This window comes from Tarenaya hassleriana, unplaced genomic scaffold, assembly GCF_000463585.1.
Source record: "Tarenaya hassleriana unplaced genomic scaffold, ASM46358v1 Cleome3, whole genome shotgun sequence".
Lineage (NCBI taxonomy): Eukaryota > Viridiplantae > Streptophyta > Magnoliopsida > Brassicales > Cleomaceae > Tarenaya > Tarenaya hassleriana.
In genome coordinates, this window is record NW_010966177.1 from 6,136,907 (window position 1) to 6,161,256 (window position 24,350).

General features: G+C 40.0%; 6 protein-coding genes across 14 annotated transcripts in view; 1 reads left to right on the forward strand and 5 right to left on the reverse strand.

Annotated features, from left to right (window-relative positions):
* The window catches only part of LOC104819681 (isocitrate dehydrogenase [NAD] regulatory subunit 1, mitochondrial-like), a 2,937-nt gene extending 879 nt beyond the window's left edge, over positions 1–2,058 (reverse strand). The window contains exons 1-3 of one of the 2 annotated variants that reach the window (XM_010549844.1): positions 1,476–2,058; positions 770–997; positions 8–62 (exon numbers count right to left, since the gene is read on the reverse strand). In XM_010549844.1, coding sequence (XP_010548146.1) covers positions 8–62; positions 770–997; positions 1,476–1,991 — 799 coding nt within the window. In that variant the 5' untranslated portion in view covers positions 1,992–2,058. Of the gene's footprint in view, positions 1–7; positions 63–769; positions 1,010–1,475 lie in introns of both variants that reach the window. The other variant, XM_010549843.1, reaches the window with a different exon arrangement.
* A 178-nt stretch (positions 2,059–2,236) lies between these two features.
* On the forward strand, positions 2,237–6,200 carry LOC104819686 (pentatricopeptide repeat-containing protein At2g17140). Of its 2 annotated transcripts, none has more exons than XM_010549852.2 (3): positions 2,237–4,748; positions 4,979–5,306; positions 6,112–6,200. In XM_010549852.2, the coding sequence occupies exons 1-2, from the start codon at positions 2,245–2,247 to the stop codon at positions 5,103–5,105; spliced, it is 2,631 nt and encodes an 876-aa protein (XP_010548154.1). In that variant the 5' UTR covers positions 2,237–2,244; the 3' UTR covers positions 5,106–5,306; positions 6,112–6,200. The 2 variants fall into 2 exon arrangements, with proteins under 2 accessions (XP_010548154.1, XP_010548153.1); XM_010549851.2 differs by lacking the exon at positions 6,112–6,200 and adding an exon at positions 5,866–5,951.
* Positions 5,826–11,280, reverse strand: LOC104819685 (protein NLP2-like). Of its 4 annotated transcripts, none has more exons than XM_010549850.2 (5): positions 10,605–11,280; positions 8,883–9,926; positions 8,564–8,611; positions 7,437–8,475; positions 5,826–7,018 (listed from the first exon to the last, which is right to left on the reverse strand). In XM_010549850.2, the coding sequence occupies exons 2-5, from the start codon at positions 9,816–9,818 to the stop codon at positions 6,135–6,137; spliced, it is 2,907 nt and encodes a 968-aa protein (XP_010548152.1). In that variant the 5' UTR covers positions 9,819–9,926; positions 10,605–11,280; the 3' UTR covers positions 5,826–6,134. The 4 variants fall into 4 exon arrangements, with proteins under 4 accessions (XP_010548152.1, XP_010548150.1, XP_010548151.1 ...); XM_010549848.2 differs by having other exon boundaries at positions 10,548–11,280; XM_010549849.2 differs by lacking the exon at positions 10,605–11,280 and adding an exon at positions 10,485–10,503.
* A 3,460-nt stretch (positions 11,281–14,740) lies between these two features.
* On the reverse strand, positions 14,741–16,054 carry LOC104819687 (zinc finger protein ZAT3-like). Its single transcript, XM_010549853.2, has one exon. The coding sequence runs from the start codon at positions 16,026–16,028 to the stop codon at positions 14,994–14,996; it is 1,035 nt and encodes a 344-aa protein (XP_010548155.1). The 5' UTR covers positions 16,029–16,054; the 3' UTR covers positions 14,741–14,993.
* Positions 16,055–16,370: 316 nt separating this feature from the next.
* On the reverse strand, positions 16,371–20,229 carry LOC104819688 (ubiquitin domain-containing protein DSK2b-like). Of its 3 annotated transcripts, XR_772844.1 has the most exons (9): positions 19,788–20,229; positions 18,389–19,168; positions 17,872–18,077; positions 17,678–17,791; positions 17,504–17,562; positions 17,141–17,163; positions 16,937–17,038; positions 16,630–16,838; positions 16,371–16,511 (listed from the first exon to the last, which is right to left on the reverse strand). XR_772844.1 is itself a non-coding variant. In XM_010549856.1 (8 exons), the coding sequence occupies exons 1-8, from the start codon at positions 20,041–20,043 to the stop codon at positions 16,684–16,686; spliced, it is 1,689 nt and encodes a 562-aa protein (XP_010548158.1). In that variant the 5' UTR covers positions 20,044–20,229; the 3' UTR covers positions 16,371–16,683. The 3 variants fall into 3 exon arrangements, 2 of the variants coding, with proteins under 2 accessions (XP_010548158.1, XP_010548157.1); XM_010549856.1 differs by having other exon boundaries at positions 16,371–16,838; positions 16,937–17,032; XM_010549855.1 differs by having other exon boundaries at positions 16,371–16,838.
* Positions 20,230–20,517: 288 nt separating this feature from the next.
* Positions 20,518–23,129, reverse strand: LOC104819689 (protein kinase APK1B, chloroplastic-like). Of its 2 annotated transcripts, none has more exons than XM_010549857.1 (6): positions 22,738–23,129; positions 22,145–22,488; positions 21,914–22,049; positions 21,670–21,812; positions 21,459–21,582; positions 20,518–21,066 (listed from the first exon to the last, which is right to left on the reverse strand). In XM_010549857.1, exons 1-6 carry the CDS (start codon positions 22,790–22,792, stop codon positions 20,633–20,635), a joined length of 1,236 nt encoding a protein of 411 aa, XP_010548159.1. In that variant the 5' UTR covers positions 22,793–23,129; the 3' UTR covers positions 20,518–20,632. The 2 variants fall into 2 exon arrangements, with proteins under 2 accessions (XP_010548159.1, XP_010548160.1); XM_010549858.2 differs by having other exon boundaries at positions 20,965–21,066; positions 21,473–21,582.
* Positions 23,130–24,350: the final 1,221 nt, after the last annotated feature.

Consider the following 24,350-nt stretch of genomic DNA (forward strand, 5'->3'; position numbering starts at 1 on the left):
GTGCCGCCTGCAGTTCCTGCTGCGGTGTTGGCAACGAGATTCCCATAGAGATTGGGAGTTACCTGCAAATCATGTAAATAAGCTTCGTCAAAACGAAGAAAAAAAAACGCAGAAGAACATGGGAGATATAACACAATCGAAACTGGCAGAGAAGAATTACTGCACAAGTGGAGATTGCTCTCTTCAGCTAGAATTTGAGCTCAACAACAAAGATTACATTTATTCGTGCTGGGCAATGTTATATCTATCATAAAAAAAAGTTTGCCTACAACAAGAAACATGTCCGTTTAGTTAGTGGAGCTTGTTTTCTTCTTTCTTTTTTCCTGGTTATTTTCCTTCTCATCGTCTGTAACTTTCTCTTTCTGTATAAAAGGAAAGAACAGAAAAATTAAGAGGAAACACCGGGAGATTTGTTGTGTGTAACCCGGGTTTTTCTTTTGAACTTTTTTGACTCGAACTGGGTTCCCTGATTCTATCACTAACTTCCTAGTGCAGAGAGATGGCAATGAACTTTAGTACTCAAAAACATTTTGGCAGGACAAAGAAGCATTTAACTCAAATTTTCCTAAAACTGCTCAAATGCAAATGGCTTAACATGAAGTAAGTGATACCATCAAAGATAACTAGTATTTTTTTAAAGTGAAGCAAAGGAAAAATGTAGAATAAGTGAATAACATTAAGTATCAGTGTGTTTGGGGAGGATGCATATATATGGATGTACTCTACCACCTTTAAAAAACTTATCAGAGAGAGGAAATCTTAAACATACCATGACGTCGAATTGCTCTGGTTTTGATACAAGTTGCATGCAGCAGTTATCGACAATAATTTCGTTGTAGGTGATGCTTGGATACTTCTTAGCAACTTCTCGACAAGATTCGAGAAACAAACCGTCTGCAAGTTTCATGATGTTAGCCTTGTGCACAGCTGTAACTTTCTTCCTGTTGTTCAAGTAGGCGTACTCGAAAGCATACTTGGCAATACGCTCTGAACAGAACTTCGTGATCACCTAGCAGAGAAATAGGATCAATAGACGACATGGAAAAAAAAAAAGACAGAGACCCAAAGTGCATCTACAAATGAACACCCACATATATGCAGAGCCGATAAAGGATAAAGAATACAAATTGGCTCGTTAGATAAGACAGAGCAAGTAGTATCATTTCTGAACAAACGGCTGCTGCACCCAAAGAAGCTGCGTTAACAAGATCGGATGCGGCGAATCCAGAAGATACGCAACAATCAAGCATATGCAACCAGTCCATAAGTTCATCTAAAAGTCAACACAAATCCTTCCTCTCCAAACTAAAGTTCAAAGTCACAATTCAAAACCGAGAGATTCAAAATGGGTATCTCTCAAATCTACTCCAAATCATAATTTTAAAACAAAGCATACGACTTTGTTCACATATGAACCAAAAGAACAAAATCCAATTCGAGGCACAAAAACAGGGAATTTCGAGAGGGGTTTATACCTTAAGGCTCTCGACAACACCGGGAACAACCTCGTGCTCAAGCCCTGAATACTCGCCTTCGGTGTTCTCTCTGATCACCACGATGTCCACGTTCTCGTGCCGAGTGGGCAAGCCAGGCAAATTGAAGCAGTTGACCAGCGACGCGTAGAGATCAAGCTCCTTCCTCAGCTGAACATTCACCGAACTAACACCACCACCGACTGGTGTCTTGAGCCCACCCTTCAGACACACCTTGTTCTTCCGTATCGAATCGATCACCTCCTGTGGCACTTTCTTCATGTCTCCGTGAACATCGTACTTCTCAAAGTACACCGGTGCGTGCATCGCCTCCATCACCTGCTCCACCGCGTTCGTCACAAGCGGACCGATCCCGTCGCCGGGAATCAGCGTCACCGGCCGTGGCGTGCCGTCGCCGGGTCTGGGCATGTAAGTCACCGATCGGGTTTGAAAACCCGATCCGGACCCGGTCGTATTCCTCGCTAGATTCTTCAGGAGCGATATCGATCGGCGAGACATCTTTGCGGCGATTTAGGGTCTGATTCTGAAAGATTGATCGTGAAGACGCGAAGAGGGGGGGGACTTGCAAATGGAGGAGACCAACGAAAAAGCGTTCTGTAACTTTGCAAATTTATAGAATCACCCCAAATGTTTTACATTTTTATGTTTCTGCCTCTTATTAATTTTGAAATTTCTTTCCAGAGCCCGGTTTAGAAGATCATGGTTACTTATACCCCCGATTTAATTTCAGCCATGATTCCTCGACGTTTTCATGGAGCGAAGTGGTGCACTTGCAAAAGCTCTGTGGAAGAACACGAACAATCCGAGGTTGGCATGGAGAATCTTTAAGAGGGTCTCCTCTTCCCCTTCCGACCAAAGCCAAGTCGTCGCCTTTGCTACGGTACCGACGATCGCTCGTATCCTTGTTCGCGCCAAAATGCGCGAAGAAATCGACGATCTTCACCTGCTTATGCTCTCCTCGCAAACCCAAAAAGCAGATTTTTCTTCTATTATCGCCGTCGTCTCGATCTTTGCCAAATCGGGTCTCGTCGACAAGGCGTTTTCGCAGTTCCAGTTCGTCCGCTCGCGGTTTCCCCAAAACCAGCCCGGAATCTATATGTATAATGTTTTGTTGGAAGGCTGCATAAGGGAGAGACGTGTGGACTTCGTTTTGTGGTTGTATAAGGATATGATCGTCTGTAAGATTCCCCCGCAGATCTATACGTTCAATCTATTGATCCGTGCTCTATGTGATTGCGGTTGTGTGAAAGCTGCTCGAGAGTTGTTCGACGGAATGCCTGAGAAGGGTTGTAAACCAAATGAATTTACTTTTGGGATCTTGGTTCGGGGGTATTGTCGGGCCGATATGTCTGACAAAGGGCTAGAGTTGTTGAATTTGATGACGAGTTTCGGGGTTTCGCCCAATAAGGTCGTGTACAATACTGTCATTTCGAGTTTCTGTAGGGAAGGTAGGAATGATGATGCCGAGAAATTAGTGGAGAAGATGCGAGAGGAGGGTTTGCTTCCCGATATCGTGACTTTCAACTCTAGGATATCAGCGCTATGCAAAGAAGGAAAAGTTTTGGAAGCATCTCGAATTTTCAGGGACATGGAGGTTGATGAATATCTGGGGCTTCCTCGGCCAAATGGAATAACATATAACTTAATGCTGGAAGGGTTCTGCAAGGTAGGGATGCTGGAGGAAGCCAAGACCCTCTTCGAGTCAATGCAAGAGAGTAGCTCTCTCATTAGTCTGGAGAGTTACAATATTTGGTTGCACGGTTTGGTCAGATATGGGAAGTTTATCGAAGCTGAGGCAGTTCTTAAACTGATGATTGATAAGAGAATAGAGCCTAGTGCTTGTTCATACAATATCTTGATAGACGGGTTATGCAAATTTGGTATGTTGTCCGATGCAAAAGCCATAGTGGATTTGATGAAAAGTAATGGTGTTTCTCCGGATGTTATAACTTATGGCAGTCTTCTACATGGATACTGTAGTTCAGGGAAAGTCTACACTGCTAAGAATATATTGCATGAGATGATGAGAAACAATTTCTTGCCAAATGCTTATACTTGTAATATTTTGCTCCATAGCCTATGGAAAAAGGGGAGAATGTCTGAGGCAGAAGAGTTGCTGCAAAAGATGAATGAAAAAGGTTATGACCTAGATACTGTCACCTGCAATATTATAATTGATGGACTATGTGACAGTGGGAAGTTGGATAAAGCGATCGAGATAGTGAGGGGAATGCGAGTTCATGGAAGTGCTGCTCTTGGTAACTTAGGGAATTCATTCATTGGTCTGGTGGATGATGGCAAGAGCGAGAACAATTGCTTGCCTGATCTGATCACATATTCAACTTTAATTAATGGTTTATGCAAAGCCGGAAGATTTGGTGAAGCAAAGAAGTTGTTCGTTGAGATGATGGGAGAAAAACTGCGGCCTGATTCTGCTGTATACAACATTTTTATCCATCATTTCTGCAAACAAGGAAAAATATCATCTGCATTTCGTGTCCTCAAAGACATGGAGAAGAAAGGTTGCAGTAAAAGCCTACAGACTTACAACTCGTTGATCCTGGGTTTAGGCAAAGAAAACCAGATATTTGAAATTCATGGACTAATGGATGAGATGAGGGAAAATAACATTTTACCAAATGTCTACACCTACAATACTGCAATCAAATATCTCTGTGAGGGAGGAAAAGCTGAAGATGCAACTTATCTATTAGGTGAAATGTTGCAAAAGGACGTAATCCCTAATGTCTTTTCCTTCAAACATTTAATCAGAGCATTCTGTAAGGTGCCTAACTTTAGCAATGCTCAGGAAGTCTTTGAGACTGCTGTCAGTGTCTGTGGACACAAGGAAAGCCTTTACAGTCTGATGTTCAATGAGTTGCTCTCAGGAGGGCAACTCTTAGAGGCTAAGGAGCTGCTTGAAGCGGTATTAGAGAGTCGTTTTGACTTGGGGTGCTTTCTCTATAAAGATCTTATTGCGAGCCTATGTAAGAAGGAAGAGATAGAGGTAGCTAGTGGAATTTTGCATAAGTTGATAGACACAGGATATGCTTTTGACCCTGCAGCATTCATGCCTGTGATAGATGGCTTAGGTAAGAGGGGTAAGAAGCAAGAGGCAAATGAACTTGCTGAGAAGATGATGGAAATGGCTTCAGTTGGTGAAGTAGCAAACAGATTTGATGGAAATGCGAGGAACTTATCCCAGGAAAGCCATGGTAAATATGGTGAAAAGGACTGGCAAAACATTCTGCTCAGGTAAGGACGACAGTATGCATTATTTATTCTTTCGTCTATGTTTATCTTGTCAATTTCGAGTTTCTTCTTTTGTAATAAATGTCCAGCATATGCAATAATCATTCATGGACATATTTTTCCTATTAAGCCACATTCAGGTTGAGAGAATCCTCAAATAGCATAGTGTAAGATCTACTTGTAACTTGATGGTACAGCTAACATTTTGTTTTCTGACAATTGCTCTTTTACAGAAATGATGGCAGTGGAATTGCTCTGAAAACTCTTAAACGGATACAGAAAGGATGGGGTCAGGGGAATATATCAAGCTTGCAGCCTCAGAAAATTGACTACTTAGACTTCTGGGAAAATGATGCTTGAGCTGACTCTCAAGTATTTTTTGCCCTTTTGATGAGAAAGAACAGATGGTGCTGGAGCTCCTTTTTCTGGTACCTTGCATCTGGGACGCAAATAAGTCCTCCAAGTCTCCGATTTGTTGTACAAGAGAATAAGATAGAAGGAATGCAGAGAAACAGAGGAGATTCCAGGTTGACAGTAAACAAGGAAGGCAAATTGTCTGCTGTAAGTTACGTCCATAGTTTTCAAGTATATAGAGATCTTAGAAGATGCATAAAAAACGTGTGCTTGTAAATATAAAAGATTAGTTCACCTAAGCAACAATCACTCTGAAGTAACTTTTTGCAGGAACAGACTTGCCACACGCACTTTCTGAATTTACTTCTGCTTTAGGCAACATAGTACAAAAGATTACAGACAAACCTAGTCACACACTGATCATGACTTGCTCTTCTTGTCATGCTTAAGATGTTTGCCTTATAAGGGTATCTGGTGATGCCCATTTTTAAATGGTACTAAAGATGCTTTGGGGTCTGATCTATGTATTGAAACTTCCACTTTTGTTATACATGTCTTTCTTAGTTGAACCTTCACATGCTGTTCTTTGGTAGTTCCAGATATGTTGGTAGCAGCAGACAAGGTGACATGGTCGAGGATAAACTAATAAGAAATTTTGGATCTTTATCGCTCATGTTTGGCATGAAGTTTTCATCCAAAATACATCCATGTTAACCTCAGCATAAATACAGATACATTGATATTATTCAAATTGTCATACTTGCAGATCTTGGTGGAATCCCAACAATCATGATATACAAACTTAAAATACTAAAGCAAGTTTTTGGAATGCATCGCCTTTTATACAAAAATCTGCTAAGACAATGCAGACCGGTTACTATTACTTGCAAAATGTATGATCAAGGGCACTTGTAAAGATGTTTACATACTGTGGCCCATGCTAAAAAGGTAAGTGAGATTTCTAACACACTAGTAATCATCAGAATCTTTCTGTTTTTTTTTTTTTTTGCAGTCGCAGCCTTGCCAGATTGTTTGTCAGGAAGGAGCAGTACTACCAAAAGAACTTCCCAGCTTGACTTGAGACGCTTGGTGAATGCTGATCTTGATCGTGTGGCTCTGATATGATCTGTATATGTCAATGCATTCTTCAAGATCTGCATCACACGTCAGAAGAACCCATTCACGATCATCGTCCAGATATTTGAGGTCGAATCTGGCGATATCATCTACTGTGAAACGCCTTGCAATCTCTTGCTGCAACTCCCTGAAGCCCCAACCTGGGAGCAAGCTAAACCTTACTTTGGCTTCACCAAATGTGGCTTTCACTTTTATAGTGCCTCGAGCTTTTAAGTTCCTGCTGCTACTCCCCGGTAGTGGAGGTAAAGTTTCAAGAACATGCTCGTTGAATGTTTTGTGGCTCTGGGTTCTTGGCAAACCCTTTGTTTCCTCCTGATTCACGATATGTAGCTCTGCATCACTACGGGCTCTCTTCAAAATCCCACCAGTATTTTCGGCCACCAAAGGGCTTGCAGTATTTGAAGTATTTGCAGTGTTGGTGCTTTTATTAGCTCCGGTTGAACAGCATGTGCTTGAGCCAGAGCTCTGGCTGCAAGAAGATGATGGTGGTGACCTTGGGGCAGCATTTCCCTGTGGTGAAACACCATTCTCGGTTTGTGTGTTGAAATGCTTTGACTGGTCATTACTCTTCAAAGAAGGGCCACTACCAGACATATTTGGAGAGCTTAGTTCCGGGAAGCTTGTATAGAATGAATCGAGTTGGATAGAGCCCTGCACACCTTGAACAGAGTCTATGACAAGTTGAAGTTTCTTTAACGAGTGCCCGACCTTCTTGATCTTCCGGGAAGGCCACCTTGTTATCCCGTGTTGCCTGCATATTCTTTTCAGGGTAGTTGGACAAACTGCAACAAAGGAATGAAACCCTGTAAATCATCACTGGAAAAATAAAAATATCTATGGATCAAGGCAGAACCAAGGCTGCAATGCAAGCTGGAAAACAAAGAACATGTTTCCATTCGTGACTCTGCATTTATAAGTGGCATGGAGCTTTCAATCATGGTAGCTTTCATCGATGTTTTCCTCTCTGTGGATTTATATAACAAGACCTTCGTTCTGATCCACAGGTTGGACGGTGCTAGAGGTTGTTATACTTTTCCCAAATTATAAGAAGAATTTGCAAGTCAGATGGAGCACGTCACAGAGATAAAGCAAGTTCCACAGCTTTGAGGGAGGCAGGTGCTACTGTATCATGACTAAATGAGTATGTAGGAATGGAAGAAGAGTGGACCAGTGTCTCTTGCAGTATAAACAAATTCTTACCACCAATGCTCTTGGCTGCATCCTTGAGGCTTCCTGCAAAATATTGTCGAAGAACTTCCAAACCAATTGTCTTTTCTGCTTTTGTTCTTCTCTTTTCACCAGGTCTTCGATTGCCTAATGTTTGTCCCCCACCAGAGGAAGCTGATACGAAACTGGGATCAACATCGATCCTGGGTCCTGAACTTGGACCCTGCTGAAAATTCCCGACTCCTTGCAGGAAATTATGGTGGCCCTGATCAGTCTGATTGTTAACCCACCCAGTTGTCAGCTTAAATTCTTCTTTTGGTTCTTCTTTCTGATATTCCCAAGAGAGAGAGACACCTTTACCCTTCCGGTTTGCCTCCATCATGTGGGAGATCCACGAGGATTCTTCCTGAGAAATCTCTGTCAAAGTTGAAGGTTTTAAGTTCTGTCCGGCTTCTCCACCACTGAGAGGGTTGTCTGAGAAAACCATGGTCTCTCTAACAGGCAATATGACCTCTTCCTCTATTTCTTTGTCAATGACAAGATTTAAGCTCCTGAAATCTCGCTCAAGAGTCGTGGACAGTAAATTGAGCATTTCCTTTCGTTCTTCGGTGTCAATGCAGGCTTTAGGGAAGAAGAACTCCAACACAAGCTCAACCGCACCAGTGAATTTACTTTTCACTGGAACTGCTAAAGCTGCATGCAGGCCAAAAATCTTAGCATGGTGGACAAGAGGGTAGTTGGTCTTGGAAAATGTGGTCACATCAGGCACGAAACATCGTTTGTTCATCTTGAATGCTTTCCCGACAACTCCTTCCCCTTGAAGCAGATGGTGTTCGGAGCAAGCCTCCAGAAAATTCTTGCTCTGTTCATCGGGGACAAAGCAAGCAAAATCAATTGTTGAAACGCACTGAGAGTAGTTCTCATCAGAATGCCGGGATCCACTCTTGCCTTGCCGAGAACATGGTGCCCATGTTAAAGCTAGAGGCAGATCAAATGATCTGCAGACTGAGACCAAAAACTCTGATATCTCAGGTAACGCTGCTTGATAGAATTCACTATAGACCTGCAGAAACTGAAACAAGGGTATAACCTCAGTAACATGTCATCATTCTTCCAAGTATTCACCAAAGGAGTTAATTTGGGAAGCAATTCAAACTCACCTCTATGCTTGGAGGGTTCAAGTTACTTGAACTCCTCAGATCAACGGCCTGCAAAACAACAATGACTTTAGCCTACAATAAAGAACAATCACAACTCCACACAACAGCATTCCGAAGAATCTTGACGTTAAGGACTAGCAATTTTTCCTCTCATAAGGTTACTTATTCTCATTTGGTTTCAGGAAAGCAAGACAAAAGAATATAAGGACGAAAAGGGAATGCCAATGATTCGAACAAGCAAGAAGCAGAACATAAAAGAGACATTCAAGCTAAAGGTTTAATGGTGAAGGAATACAACAAAAAAGAAGAAGAAGAAAACCTCGAGAGCTTTACAGATATTCTCAAGTTCTGGTCGGTAATTGATCTTTTGGGTAGTTGTGACGATCTCAACAACACCCAAGCAAGTTCCGCTACCTCTTTCAAAAACAGGAAGGGCAAGTGACCCCCGGACATCGCACTTTTGTGCCTCTTTGATACGAGGATACTCTTCGCTTTTAAAGAAACGAACATCAGGCGTCCACTCGGGCAATTTCCCAAGGAAAACACGACCAGGAAGCCCTACTGACTCCTTCGAGTCTTCATCAGCTGGAAAGCTATACTTTTCTGAAACATGTCTGTACTTTTGGAGGCTCAAGTATTTTGGGTTGACTAAGTGCGGTTGCTCTAGTGTGGTAAGAAAATTTTTACCTCCCTTCTGAAATGGCACCCATATCTGTATGAGAAAGTCTTTATCTAACACCGCCTCTTGCACATGCTGTATTGCCTGTAGAAGCCTATCTTTCACCGATGAAGAGGCACCCGAGCTTGCCCTTGGGGCAATCCACCATCTTCTTCCCACCTCAGCTCCTTCAACAAGCAACTTCTCTGATTGCACTGAACTTGTTGCAGCAAGATCTAAAGGTTCTTGATTCATTGATTGATTTGGTACAACGAGGTGCTCGATCTTCTGATAAGTAGGTGGTGATGGAGGGAACTTTCTTTTCGTCTCTTCATTGGAGATATTCTGAGATGGGTTCACACCGAAATCACTGTTGCTCGGGTCTTGATACCCGAACAGGAAAGATGAGTCGTTCATGGGGTTAGAAGTTGAAGGAGAAGGCCCCCCCGGCTGCTGAAAGCTTTTACCATCTGTAGTCTCAAGCCAACATCCATCAAACAAGAGCTCTTCCATGAAATCCAAATCCATAGCCGTCTCCGGGAATCCCCCAAAGCTGGAATTGGGCGAAAAACCGTCATCCCCGCCACCACCCTCCATCACAAAAAAAGAGAACCCTTTTCTTCAATATTGCATCCAAGGGAATCTGCCTGAATACTCAGTTCTCAAAAGAGTGTTATTCTTCATGAACTGACACTCAGAAGCCTCCTGGAGATGAGAAAACGCACAAGAGAGGGAAGTTCAGTGAAGGTCCCTTCTTATCCAGGAATCGAGAGTTCATTTGCCCAAGTTGCAGAAACATTATCAACCCAAAAAGAAAATGGAAGAAAAGGAGGTACATGTACGGAAAAACAGAGTCCCTATTTGTAATAAAATTTGCAATCAAGAACTGCATTTCAAGATGAGAGAAGAATTAAAAGAAGATGAAATCATAGTTAGCTTATAATATAATCAGCTTTGCCTCTACAGAGAGTTGACTTGAAGGTTATCATCCATGTATAACATCAGCTTCATGTACAATATTCCCTATGGATATGGACAGACATTGAATATGGAAATCAACTCTGATCAATTATTGAACCCTCAAACAATCAAAAGAAGACACCAGAAATAATGGAAAGAGAATAGGATTCAGATGACAGAAAATGCAAAGGTTAAAAAGAATCAGCAAACCCATGACATCAGTTTTCAAACAAAAAATCTCCAACACCAGTAGAAGTTGAAGAAACCGGGAATAAAACCCAGAACGGGAAAAAGGAGACCGACCCAATTCCAGAAATCCTTCAAAATCAACAACCCCAAAGCTACAGAAGATCAAAAGGCACTCACTTTATGAAGAATCCTTGGACCAAGAGAGAGAAAAAGGATAGATCAAAAGGCTCTCACTTTGGGCTTGAGATGAACACAGAAAACAAAGAAGACTCTGAAGCAGCAACAGGAAAAAATTGTCAGCCAACAAAGATTTTCAGCTGCCTCCTCCCACTCTGTCTCAGTTAAAAGGTTTTTGGGTCTCTGTTTCTCCGTACACAAACCCAAAGTCGCACAAAATGATGGGGCAAAAAAGCTAGGAATTCCTCTGTCACACACACAACAACAGCCTGATATTATCAACAGCCTTTTTTTTTTGAGACTTGGGGAGGTATTTTCTGTACACAAGTAGCTCTGCTTGGAGGTGAAATTGGTCTATTTTAATCTCTCACCATGTGGGCGTGCAGAATCTTTCCCCCAAGAACCGAGTGGACCCGTTTTACAGCATCCAATAAGATCTCTTCACTGTTCCATCACCACTTGCAAGCACCTTCAGCAAAAAAAAAGTTTCCCCATTTCTCAAACTCCTAAAAGATAAATTAAATCCCTTTATTTGTCTGTTTCTGCAGGGCCCCAATCGACAACAGCCCTCTCCAAGAAACAAAGAAAGGAACAAAAAAACAGAGAGAGAGAGAGAGATGGAAGAGTTTGGAGTTTATGGGTGAAAATTGTTCCTCCTCTTGTGGTGTTGTAGTTGGTGAGTTATAATGGCCTTTGTTCAGATTCTTTCTTTGCCCGTTTGCTAATTATTTTTTCTCTTTTTTGTTTTCCAAATTTTCGATTAAAGTATGGAATAATCATCAAAATTAGCATATTTGCAATAATCTTATGATTACGTGTGCGATTTGTACTTTGCTCTGTTTGATTGGTGAAATGGGGAATCAATGGAGTTGGTTGAGAGAGAGAGAGAGAGAGAGAGAGAGAGGGAGAAAGATTCTTGCAGAAGACAATGTCTGTCGTGTTGAACAGGTTCATTAATCGTTTGACCCTCAAAGATTCTTTTTTTTTTTACAACTCTTAAGAATATCAAATTCTGACATCAGCCCTAATTTGAAACTTTCTAAATGCCCCTCTCGAAATAACTGGAATATCTCTTTTCTTTTCCTTTTTTTATTTATCTTATTTATCTATGAATATATTCCCGTTTTGACACAATTTAACAGAGTTCTTGTAAACCACCCTAGCAATTTTGACTGTAATATATACAGTAGCGGACCTAGGATATATTTTCGATGAATGATAAAAATAATTTATCATTGGGGCACCTAATAATTTTAATTAAAATCTTATAAATTTTACAAAGAAATTCTTATTTTTAATCAACCAAATGGGGACATGTGTCTCCACTCCTTTCAATATAGATCCGCCACTAAATATATATATATATATATATATGTTAAATTCAGTCTCACAAAGATATAATTACTTAGGTATATACTTCCTCAAAGTGAAATCCAAATGTCTAATGATTCCCATGCTACCTAGAGTGGCCATTTTGTGTTTTGGTTTGGTTATATGCATATTCGGTTATAAAAAAATTATGACCATTCGATTTTTTATACTAACTTTGGTTCAATTTTATTTCAGTTCGGATTCGATTTTTTATTGATAAAAACTCATTTTTTTATAAATAAATTGTTGATATTTTCAGTTATTTTTTATTATGTTCAGTTCAGTTTGTATTTAATTTTTTTGGTTTAGAAAAATCAAAACCATTCAGTTTTTATATGAGATTCGGTTATATTACAGATACATCTTTATTTGATTCGAATATTTCGTTAATAACCAAAATGGTCACCTCTACAAAATACAATTCTTACAGTATATTTTAAAAAAAAAAAACTGTCGGATTGGTTTTATGACTTGTACTGTTTTAGCATATATATATATATATATATATAATTTTAAAATGTTTTATAACGATGTAAATAATTGGTCGATTCAAAACATAACCAAAATGTAGGAGTGTGGAGCAAAAGTATAGGTTATAATGGATGATAATGAAATTTCATAAGTTACAAAAAAAAAAAGATAATGAAATTTCATAGGAAGTATTTCATTACCACAAGAACATATTTCCACTTTGAGAAATAAATATGTTTTTTTATGGAAAGGTACTCTAATACACGTTTGTTGGAAACCTACGAGATGATGTCACAATTGTTAGTAAAGTATCTAAAAAAAACTTATAATCATATATTAATTAAATTTAAGGAATAATTAATGATTAATCAAAGATTACTTATGATTATCAATTCGACAGAAATTTGTTCAACACAAAGCCTCCAACCTGTCATTCTTATTATATGAATCCCTCTTGGATTTTATAATTCGTACATACGTGTATTTATATATATATATATTACATAACAGTGAATCATACAAAAAGATTGTATTTTGATCAAATAACAACAAAAAATTAATCATATCCAATGCGAAATTCAATCAAAATAAATATGATGTGTACAAATTCATCCAAAAAGCCTAACAATATATAGTTAATGAAAATTTTCAAATATATTTTTTTTAATTAAACCCTAAAACACGAAATCAACAGTAAATGGAATTACCGAAGCTCTCTCTCTCTCTCTAAAGTCTTCATCTTCTCCTAGATTTTCTCTTTTCTTTCTTCGTTTCATATGTCATTAATCTCGAACATTCTCTAACGATTAACAATTAATACACATATATATATATATATATATATATATATAATTACTCCAAGGGGTAAGGTTTATAATGAAGGAAGGGTTACATACACAAAGCCACATTTTTATTTTTGTCTTTGTTGGCACAAAGGTATAATATGTGATGAAAATGGCTCTCAGTAACCCGGGGAGCCATGGCCCCTTCCCGCATATTGTCCAATTTCCGATTCGCCGCATCCTAATTTCCACAAAATTAATTAATTAAAAAAGTTCGTTAACTCTTTTGATTATCATTCATTACTGTATATATTATAATTAGTAATTATTCCCATGTATATACATACATATATAAATTACTCTGTATATTCAATCTTTTTTTTTAAAACTGAAACTGTGTTGTATATTGCTTTGTCTGAAACCGGCACGTCGTACAATGTTGCTTTTCAGGAAACACTACCCAAAAAAATTAAAACTCCTAGATTAATTAGGCTTTGATTAAGATTTTTAATTGATTGAAATCCATTATATATACCACCATATTATATATATATATATATCGTCTTACGTACGTATGTGTAAATTTTTACGTGTGTATATCTCCATAAATTTCCATGCAAGTAGCCAAGCCTTGGGTGAAAATGTTGATTATTGCGTCATTAAGATACTAATCTAATTGACTTGATGGTGCTGTGAATGTGTGTGTATATATATATATGCATATGATATACTATATTATATATATATATAGAAGCAATATCCCTGCGATAATGGAAGATGATGTCATTGTGTTAATGACTTTAATCATATTAATAATGAAAGCGAAGTGCTTAATTAAATATGGCACCACACCCCCTCGGTGACATCATACAAGAATATTTAAAAAAAATAACATGGTTTAGCATTTTTTTTATAAATAAATTGGTACGTCATTAAAATAAGGGTTTTGTCAGATTGATTAGGTGTAAAGCCGGGATTAAGATTAATTAAAATCCGCTAAAGCATCCAATTCATATTCGATTGGTATAGTCACGCCAATTATTGTTTAATGCCTTCTCTCTCTCTCAATTACGTGCTCTCCACATAACGCCATACACATATATGTCTACATATATATATATATATATATATGTATATATATGTGTTATTTAACTCTATGGTTCTAATATCAATACAATCAAAATAGACCGTGTAAGTAGATTACTCGCTCACCCCTATCTTACATCATACATTATATATATACATATATATATATTAGGGTTCGTACGTGTGTGAGCTCCGCGTGCTTCCCTATAATGCATCTGAATCTCTACAAAATAATAATTTTATAGATTCATGTATTTAGATATTCTTAGATCTAACCGCTGTTATTGAATTTGTCACAAATAATATATATATGTATATATCTTGGATTTAGACGAAGATTCTTTAAGAAAGAGAAAACCGTTCAAAAACCAATGTGCTCTCCCCCCAAATCCGAGTTTAAGATACAGAATTTGACGATATATATACATATACATATCTATATATCTATATATATATCAGTAGCCTCTGTTTTCAGATATTGGGGGTACAATTTAAAATTAGGTTTATATATTACAATCTATAGAAATGCATTGATCATGGTTATTTTTGTCTGACAAACCCTAGAAAATGAAACTGTCTCTCCTCCTAGCTAGCTATGGAGCTGAAGAATACGAAACCCTTTACAGTATCATCTTCTAACTAAATTATACAAACCCCTACATGTTTGTGCAAATCACTTCACACTAATTACAACACTTCCACTTATATATGTATGTATATATATATATATTAGAAGTTAAAGCCCTAACCTGAGATCTAAAGAGACACCTGACATGTCCGAAGAAGACGAAGAAGAACCCTCCTCCTCTGTAACGGGAGGAACATTCATATCAAACGCAGAAATGAGATTAGAACTGCTTGGACCGACATTATCGACTTGTCGGTTCCGTACGTGTGGCTCGTCGTCGGCCTCTGATGTCTCCCAGTGACATCTCATGTGCCCACCAAGTGCCTGACCACTCGAGAACACTCTGCAACAAATGCCGCACCTGTGATGTCCCGAAAACGTTACCGTCTTGTCGTGATGTTCCTGATGGCCTGAAACGTTACCGAGATTTGTCTGAATCGTCGTCTCGTGAATGGCGAAGCAACCCTTTACGTTCTTGTGGCTAGCCCTGTGACCGCCTAACGCCTGGTGCGAGCCGAACACCTTCTTGCACCCCCCACACTCGAACCGGAATCCTGAACCATGGCTGCTGCTGGTGGTCAAGTTCCAGTTAGGTGAAGAATCGTTGATCTCTTGCGCACGTAAACCGAACCCAAAGCCAACCGAATCAGCACCACTCGAGCCACTAGGACCGGCAGAGTTAGCCAGCATCAACAGGCAAGAAGCGACGTCATGATCATCTTCAGACATAACCGAGACCCATGAATCGCCGAGCTGATGATGATGGTGAGGCTTTGTCGGGGAAACGGTCCGGCGATAATTCGGCGGAGGGTTGATGCCACGCCATTGGCGTTCAGGGTGACACCTCATGTGCCCGAACAAGGCCTTCCACGACCAGAACTTCTTGCCGCATTCCGTGCAGGGGCGAGTGATCTTGGGGGCAGTCGGGTCAGGTTTCTTGGAGTACTTCGGCCTGGAGGGAGGCTTAGGTGAACTCGTGGACGACGCTCCGTCCTCGTTTTTGGATAGTTTCGAACGTTTCTTCTTCGGATTGCTCGAGGACAGACCCGAGGGAGGGGGAAGGGGGGGAAGGATGGCGTTAGGATCGGGAGGAGTGAAAGGGGTTTGGTGAAAATTGGGATCGGAATCGGAGTTGTTGGTCATAATCGGAATCAAGCAAGAACTGGAGACAGGAAATGGGAAAGAGGAGAGGAAAAAGAGGTGCAGAGATGGAGGAAGAGATGATTAAGAAGAGGGGGAAGACGGTTACTTGAGAAGGAAGTTACGGAGGGGCAAGACAGTTATCTCCAGTTGAGGGACAGAACGGTTGTGTGTTCCGTGATAAGTATCTTTGTTGCGGTTGCCTTTTTTTTTTAATTAGTTATATTTCTAATTTCTCAGTTTCATTTTCTCGGCTAAATTACTATTTCCATTTTTTTTTAAAGAAAGAAAACAAACATTATGGGTCATCAAATTTCACAAAAAATTGCCCAGATACACAGAACCTTGCAGTTATAAATGTTATAAATTGAAAGCCGATTATGTCAAAGTGTACAATTTTATTTTAAAAAAAAAAGAAATAAAGAGAAGAGAAAAGAACAAAAAAAAAGGGAAGAAAACGAAGAACAGTGCCACTGAAAACAAACCCTGTATGATTCAAGAGCCATAAATAACGTCACAAAGTTTCACCCTTTGATGATATATTTTGATAATGATATGATAATTAAGATTTTGCATGGTGGAACTAAGAACAAAGTTCACGGACCTGCCAGCCAACGTGAGTTTTTGTTTCTCTCCCCAGTACTGGGACCTCTTCTTTCTAAAGGCCGCCGAGGTTATTGCCCAAGAGCCGCTCTACGGCGGCGTGGACATTGCCGTGGGCCGCACGCAAGGCCCTGATGTTCTCCTCTCTGTCAAAGAATCCCATCTCCTGCAGCTGCTGCAGTTGCGTGGCGTAGAGCTCCTCCGGAGGAACTGTGTTATTCATCATTCACCCAAAAAAGAAATAAATGTTTTAAAAAATAAGGAAGGGTTAAGATGAATAATCAAGTGTGACAAAAGTTCTGGCTGACCATTTGGCTGATTCGGACCACTCAGGCCACCAGTGCCAAGGTTGCCAAACATATTCATCAACAAATCTAGCCCCGCGTTATTGTTATTGTTATTGCCTGCGCCTTAAAAAAAAATGAATTTAAAGTGGTAATTAACTCGCTCTTAAGAAGTGAAAAGGAAGAGCTTCATTCATTTCAATTTATATATGATTACAAAGTGTGCACCTGTGGTAGCAGCACCGGAATCCCTGCAGAGACGACAGAAAAGGGCGGGATTAAACATCATGGATTAAGGGACTTATCAACTTAAAAATGAAGACATTTAAGACACTGATCAACTTAAAATGAACGAACATTTAGGTAAATTTTCCTAGAGATGTTACAGTGGTTTTGATTTCAATCCTTTCTTGACCCAAGGATATGATCATTCACCATTTAAAGAGTTTTAAATATTCAGGGCTAGTTACAAGGAAGAATTGCATATATAGCAGAATAGAATATAAGTCCCGAGCTTCATAATAGAGTGTGGCAGTGTACTATTCAACCTAGGCTTAAAAAAAACTAAGGAACAAGGGAATTCTGACTTACTGGCTGGTCGTATTCCTGTTAAGCTGGGAGAAAAGTGACTGCTGAAGAGCCATCATTTGCTACAAACCAAAAAATTCCAGCAATATCAGGGTGACAAACTTTCCATTAAATCACACAGTTCAGCAAATAAACAAACCACGCTTGGAACGAACAGGACAAGGAAGCAGAACTGACCTGCATTGTCTCAGGGGAGGTAAGCTGACGAAGAAACTCCGGATTTTGCAGCATTTCCCTCATCTGAGGATTCATATCAAGCATGCTTCGGAGTTGCGGGTTGAGATTGATGATCTGGAATCCATCCATAGACCAATTCTCAATATGTTCTTAGCAGCAACAAGGCCTGAATTAAAAGGATTCAAGACACCAACCTGATTCATGTATTGCGGATTGGAAAGCAAGCCTTCCATCATCTGTGATACGGCTGGATTTTGCAATAACTGGTTCAGTTGAGAAGCATCTGGAGTGGTACCAAGAGCTGGATCCATCCCTAGCAGACCTAGTCCACCAAGACCACCAAGGCCAGGAGCTCCCGTGTTCCCAGTAGAATTTGTCGTTCCAGGAGCAGTTGTCTGGCCTGCCATGTAGCAGTACAATACCATTTTTATCACATAACATATATTAATTGCTCTTCGAACAACTGCCACAAAAAATTATATACTCAACCTAACTATTCATGATACCAAATTCTGAGAACTACACATCAATCACCTTTCTATTAATTAAACTGTCTTGACTTAAGCAAAACTTTAACCAATACCATTTTCATTAGCAATCAAACTTTCATGTCCAAAGCAGTGTACCTGCTAAGCCTATGACTGACTCTCTTCTACAGATACAAAAATAAGCAAAACAAAGTTTGTTCAATGAATGAAATGTGTAACTTACCACCAGTACCACTCCAAGGATTAGGAAGCGGATTTGCATTTGGGACACTATTCCCTGTACCCGTTTCAGCACTGGTTGTGGAAGGATTGTTAGAAGCATCTCTACCTTGTACAGCACCCTGGTTTCCCAGAAGGGCAGCAAACGGGTTCGAATGCGAATTGCTATCAGTGTTTCCTGACATTGTTGTAGCGTTCAAGAATGGTTCCTGGACATTTTCGTACATACGTCTAAGCATGTTAAATCCCTCAGGAGTAGATTCAATATTACTCATCGCCCTATCAGTGTTCCTCATCATCTCACGCATAAGCTCAGGATTTCTTGCAGCTTCCAAGGTCTGACGAAGGATGCTTGGGTCATTAAGCACATGGCCAAGCTCAGGATTGCGATCTACAAGCTCACGCATTTGTGGATTGCTCATAATCAAGGTCCTCATAAGTTCCGGGTTGTTCAAAAGGTTCTGAATTGCAGGTGTATTCATCATATCTCTAATCATACTCGGGTTTTGAGCTAGCTGTTGCTGTGCTTGCTCAAAATCCGGAAGACCAGCTCCAAATAAACCAGATGTAGCATTTCCACCGCCTAATGGATTAGATCCAAGGCCAGGGAACAGAGATGCCCCAAGACCTGCTCCTCCAAGATTCGGACTATTATTTGAACCGACCCCTCGGGTAACAGCAGGAGTAGTCGTTGGGCTTCCAGAATTTGCAGCAGGAACAGCAGGAGATGCCGAAGAAGGGGCAGAGCCTCTTACCATGTGAACGGTGTGATCACCCTGCAAACCTTGAGTAAAATAATTCACATTGAAGGGAACAGTAAGGTTCATGAGGTAGTTTATAGTATTATACCACCTGAGAAACAGTATTATAACCCGAAAACGAAAATTACAAAAACAATTAGAAAAAACATTCCATTGTCAAAGGCTCTGCGCTAAAACCCATCAAGACTCATGGCCCTTCAGTGGAGTAAGATTAAAATACAGAAATTCCCATGTCGGATAGCTTAAAGAATACTCAGAAGCTTCTTCTTTTAACTATCTCAGTAACAGAAGAATTGAAAGTAACCATTAGAACGATATCCCTAAAATGCAAGAAAGATATTCATCAAGATCACTTCTGTCTTATGTTACATAACATGAGAATTGATAATAGAACGGAGGAAATCACACATTTCGCTACTTCTTTCAGCTTCTCCATGCATCTACATACTTCTATAACGATTCAGAAAACAACAAAACCAGAAACCGCCAATTCCTCAACCAAACAACAACACAGGCATTATCACTAGTTCTCAGAAAACCCAACTCAAACCTAATTCGATCCTCGAGACAATGTAACGCAACCGCGTGAAACAACAGAAATCCCAAAACAAAACCATCGAATAGAGACAACAGAAAAGTTACCACAGCTGAGGAGCGTCTGATCATCTTTAAGAATCCGACCCTTGTAGATCAATCGCTGCTGATTGGCTGGGACGTCGGAGTTCTGAGCCACAAGGGCCTTGAACGACCCCACCGTCGAATCGAGGCACGTCCTCACTGTAAACTTGGAACCATTCGAGCACCTGATGTTCACCGCAACAGTCTCTCCTCCTCCATCAGCGACAGCACCGCCATCAACGGCGGGCGGCGGCTCGCTGGAACCTCCCTCAGCACCCATTTCCAAATCTCTCTCTCTCAGGGGATTTTCGAACTTCTTAATCGTTACAGCTTGTTAGAATCAGAAATCAACAAATCACGGTGGCTTGTTAATCGATCGGAAACCCTAACCCTAGAAATTGTTTAACGAGAGAGCTCTTGTCTCTTTGCAAGATTACTTTGGTAAAGGTTTCGGGTTCGTATTAATGGGAAAATAAAATTTAGAATTCAGAATTAAAAGGGAAGAAATTTTTTTCGTGTTACAGCCAATGAGATGCGAGGAGAGTTCGGGTCGGGTCCCCGATAAACACTGCCACGTGGAATTAAAAAATACGTCGTTTCTATGGATGTAATATCAGGTCCGTTGGGCCTACAGCCCATCTTCACTTTCGTCTATATGTATGTACATTTGTGTGTGTATATATATGTATGTATGTATGTATGTATGTGTACGTGTGTATATATATACACACACGCAGTATACAATAACAAATCATAGTCACAAATAACGGTTCAAAATCTTCAACAAATACCAAAAAAAATAAATCATGTTCGTATTATAATAACACTCGTAGGCTCAAATTCACCCTTCACGACAAAAAAAAAAAACACTAGTAGGCTCGAACCTTGTCTTGCCTGGGACGACACGGAGACTGATGGTGTGAACGATGATAATGGCTCTGCTGGTTCGAAACGGTCGGGGAAGAACGAGCCCGTCGTCGCTCCAACGGCTTATCGTTCGCAGCTTCGACGCGTTCGAGGGCTTCGACCACTTCTTTCATCGGCGGACGTTTCTTGGGTTCGGGTCCGATGCATTTCAGAGCGAGTTCAGCCACTCGGAACGCGGCCTTTATCGAGTACTTTCCCTCTAGCCGAGGATCCATCACGCTTCTCAGCTTCCTCCGGTCGGCTAGATACGGCTTGATCCATTCCGACAGGTTGTGTTGCCCGCTCGGCCGGCTCGTGTCTACTGCTCGTAAACCGGTCAGGATCTCGGCCAGGACAACCCCGAAACCAAACACGTCACTCTTAACGTACAAGTGTCCTGTCGGAACCAGTAACAAGTCAAGTGTCTTGAAAACTATAAACAAACTTAAAACAGAAATTGATTCATCAGATTTTCTGATCTCATGTGATCGATCTTTCTTCGATGGTTATTCGATCCGATATGATGATTGAATTCGGTCCGGTTTCGGTTTAGTCCGGTTTCGGTTTAGTTTGGTTTCCGATTTACGTCTGACTCGGTTTGTACTCAAATATGATGGTTTATATTCGGTATCAGTTTTTGCGAGATGGAAGATATGTATTAGAGAATATAACCGGTTTAGTTCGGTACATCTCGGTTTGGTTTGGGTTAGGTTATATCGACATTTAGTATAAAATGACTCATCTGATATTCCTTGATAGATTCAAATCGGACCGAGAACGAATCAATACCAGTAGCGACGTACTCTGGAGCTGCGTAACCGTATGTCCCCATAACCCGTGTCGTCACGTGAGATTGGCTTTCGGAAGGACCCAATTTCGCCAACCCAAAGTCCGATATTTTCGCGGTATATGACTGCAAGACGAGAAGCAAAAACCATAGGAAAACGTTCTGAATTCTGTTCTCGGCAATACCCGAGAGACTATGCAATAATTTGCTCACCCCGTCGAGGAGGATATTCGAGGCCTTGAAGTCTCGATATATCACTTTCTTCTCCGAAGCGTGCAAGAACGCCAACCCTTTAGCGGCTCCAATGGCGATCCTAAGTCGTGTTTCCCATGGGAGAGGCTGAATAGCCGAGCCCCCTTTCGACATACATAAGCAAAACAATGTGAGAAATCCCGGGAAAGAAGATTACCTGACTGAAAACGTGCAAGTTCCTTGTTCATAAGACGTCGAATCTTACTTCGAAAGAGGTGATTCTCTAAGCTCCCTTTCTGCATAAACTCGTAAACTAAGAGCAGGTCTCGACCCTCCAAGCAGTACCCCGACAGTCTCACGAGATTCGGATGAGAAAGCCTCCCGAGGAAATGTACCTCCGACTGCGAAAAACGAACAATGCAAACCCGTAAAACACAAACGCAAAACGCTATCTGTTCAGGTTTTATCTGTCGAAACACGGATCTTTTTCACTCACTTGCCATTCCTCGAACCCTTGGAAGCTCTCGGAATTCAGTCTCTTCACCGCAACCACGGTTGCGGTACCGTGCCTACCGGTCGACGAGGCCTTATCTTCGAGCCACCCTTTGAATACCTTTCCGAACCCTCCCTCTCCAAGAACATTCTCGGACTTGAAGTTCTTGGTGGCGGCTTTGAGTTCTGTCAGAGTGAATACCCTCAGATTCGGTGCGGATAGTATCTGACCGTCTGGATAAGGTTCGTCTCCTCCGCTGCTTGCGGAGAATCCGCCATTGCTGGAGATGTTACTCCCTCCGGAAGTAGCCGTAGAAGCTGTCGTGTTGCTGATTGACTTCGATATCACTGTCCGATTCAAACCATTCCACTTCAAAGCTCGAACAGAAGAACACGAATTCATCGTATTCAAGAGCAAAGGTGCGATTTTTAAGCACTAAACGCGAATCCAAGCAAAACCCAGATCGGAAATATCGTACAAAACAACCAGAGAAGCAAGAACGGATGCATTCATCAAAACCCTAGGATGAACTGAAACAAGAAACGAGTAGAATTTCAGAGAGAGAAATTGAAGGAAGAGCTTCGAAGTAATGTTACCAGTCGAGCCAGGTGTTGCGGGAGAATCAGACGGGGAGCCCCAGCACAGACCCATCCCACATACACAGGCGCCAAAGCTCGAACCTTTCGGGATCACAATTATGTCCGTACCAGACCGATCCTCTGTTACAGAAACCCGAAAGGGGGAAGTGTCTGAAACAGAGAAGGAGGTTGAAGACAAAAACGAGACGAACAGCGTCAAGAAAGGGTTGACGAAATTTCTTTCCTCCTCCTCCCTCCGAGGCTATTATATTCATTGGAACGATAAGCATGCGGGTTTTTTTTTTCTCCATTTGTTTATTCGAAATGCTGAAAGAATCATTATACACACTCTCTCAAGTGGGAGAGGAAAAAAAACAAATAGTTTAAAAAACTGGAACGCGTCTGTCTGTCTGCGCGAAGGAAGGGGAAGACAGAGGTCAAAGTCCATTCATGGATATATATTTTTCGGACAAATAAATTCTCCAACGCTTTTTTTTTTTTCTTGCTGACAAGCCTTTTTTTTGTGTGTGTAAACTTCTCAAATAAAGATAAATAATTAAAGGAGAATCATATAAAAGCCACAAATAATTAAATCTAAGGAAATATTGACCGGGTGTTGGACGTTTTGGTAAGGTTTTCGAAATCGAACCAGGATCGAAAAAATATGGTATCAATTTTTAATTGAATCGTTCAAAAAAAATTAATACTCCCTCCATTTCAAAATAATTGTTGTTTTACATTATTTTATATTTTTTAAGAAAGAACAATGTTATCGTTAATAATTTATTAATATTTGACAGAGATAAAATTAAAAACTATTGTAAAAAATGTCTTGAAAATGTAGAATGATAAATATTTTGAAACATGGAAAATAATCTGAAATTACAAATATTTTGAAACATATGAAGTACTATTTATTTTTACAAAATCGATTTTTTTAAACCCAATTGAATTTTTTAAAAAACCTGAAAAACCAATTTTTTTTTTATGAGAATCTAAAATTTTATTAATAAAATCTTAAATCGGATCAAAACGAATATGATATAACAACCGATCGTATATATTTTTGTACCACCAAAAGCAAAAAAACTGAATCGAACTATTTTCGCACCACCCTAATATTGACTATAAAGAGTATGGTAGTTATCTCGAGAATAACGGTTGTGACGGAAAATGATTTCTGATATTATATACATTTTTAATATTTTTTTTGTTTTGCTTAATATATATATATATGTATATAATTTAACAACAATCTTTAGGGGCATAATTATTTGGTTTAACTTGAATAAAATAGTAATTGCAAGTTGATTGATATGCCCTTCCAAATTCCAATGCTTGGCTTAAAAGTTTCGTCAATCTTTGACTAAATCCATGAACCTAAGCGCCTTGTTAATTACGATTTTGTTTTTAATTTTAAAAAGAATCTGTGAGACCGTGGGGCCCAGCCAGGTGCCATCGCACTCATTTATTCCCACCAAAAACTTATAACATTATCTTATATTATAAAAACAATTTTTATTATACAAAAAAAAAAGTAATATAAACTTATCTCGAACTTAATTCACATTATAAATAAAAAAAAGTTAGACCATCAGAAAACCTAAAATGTATGTGAGTATATATATAGT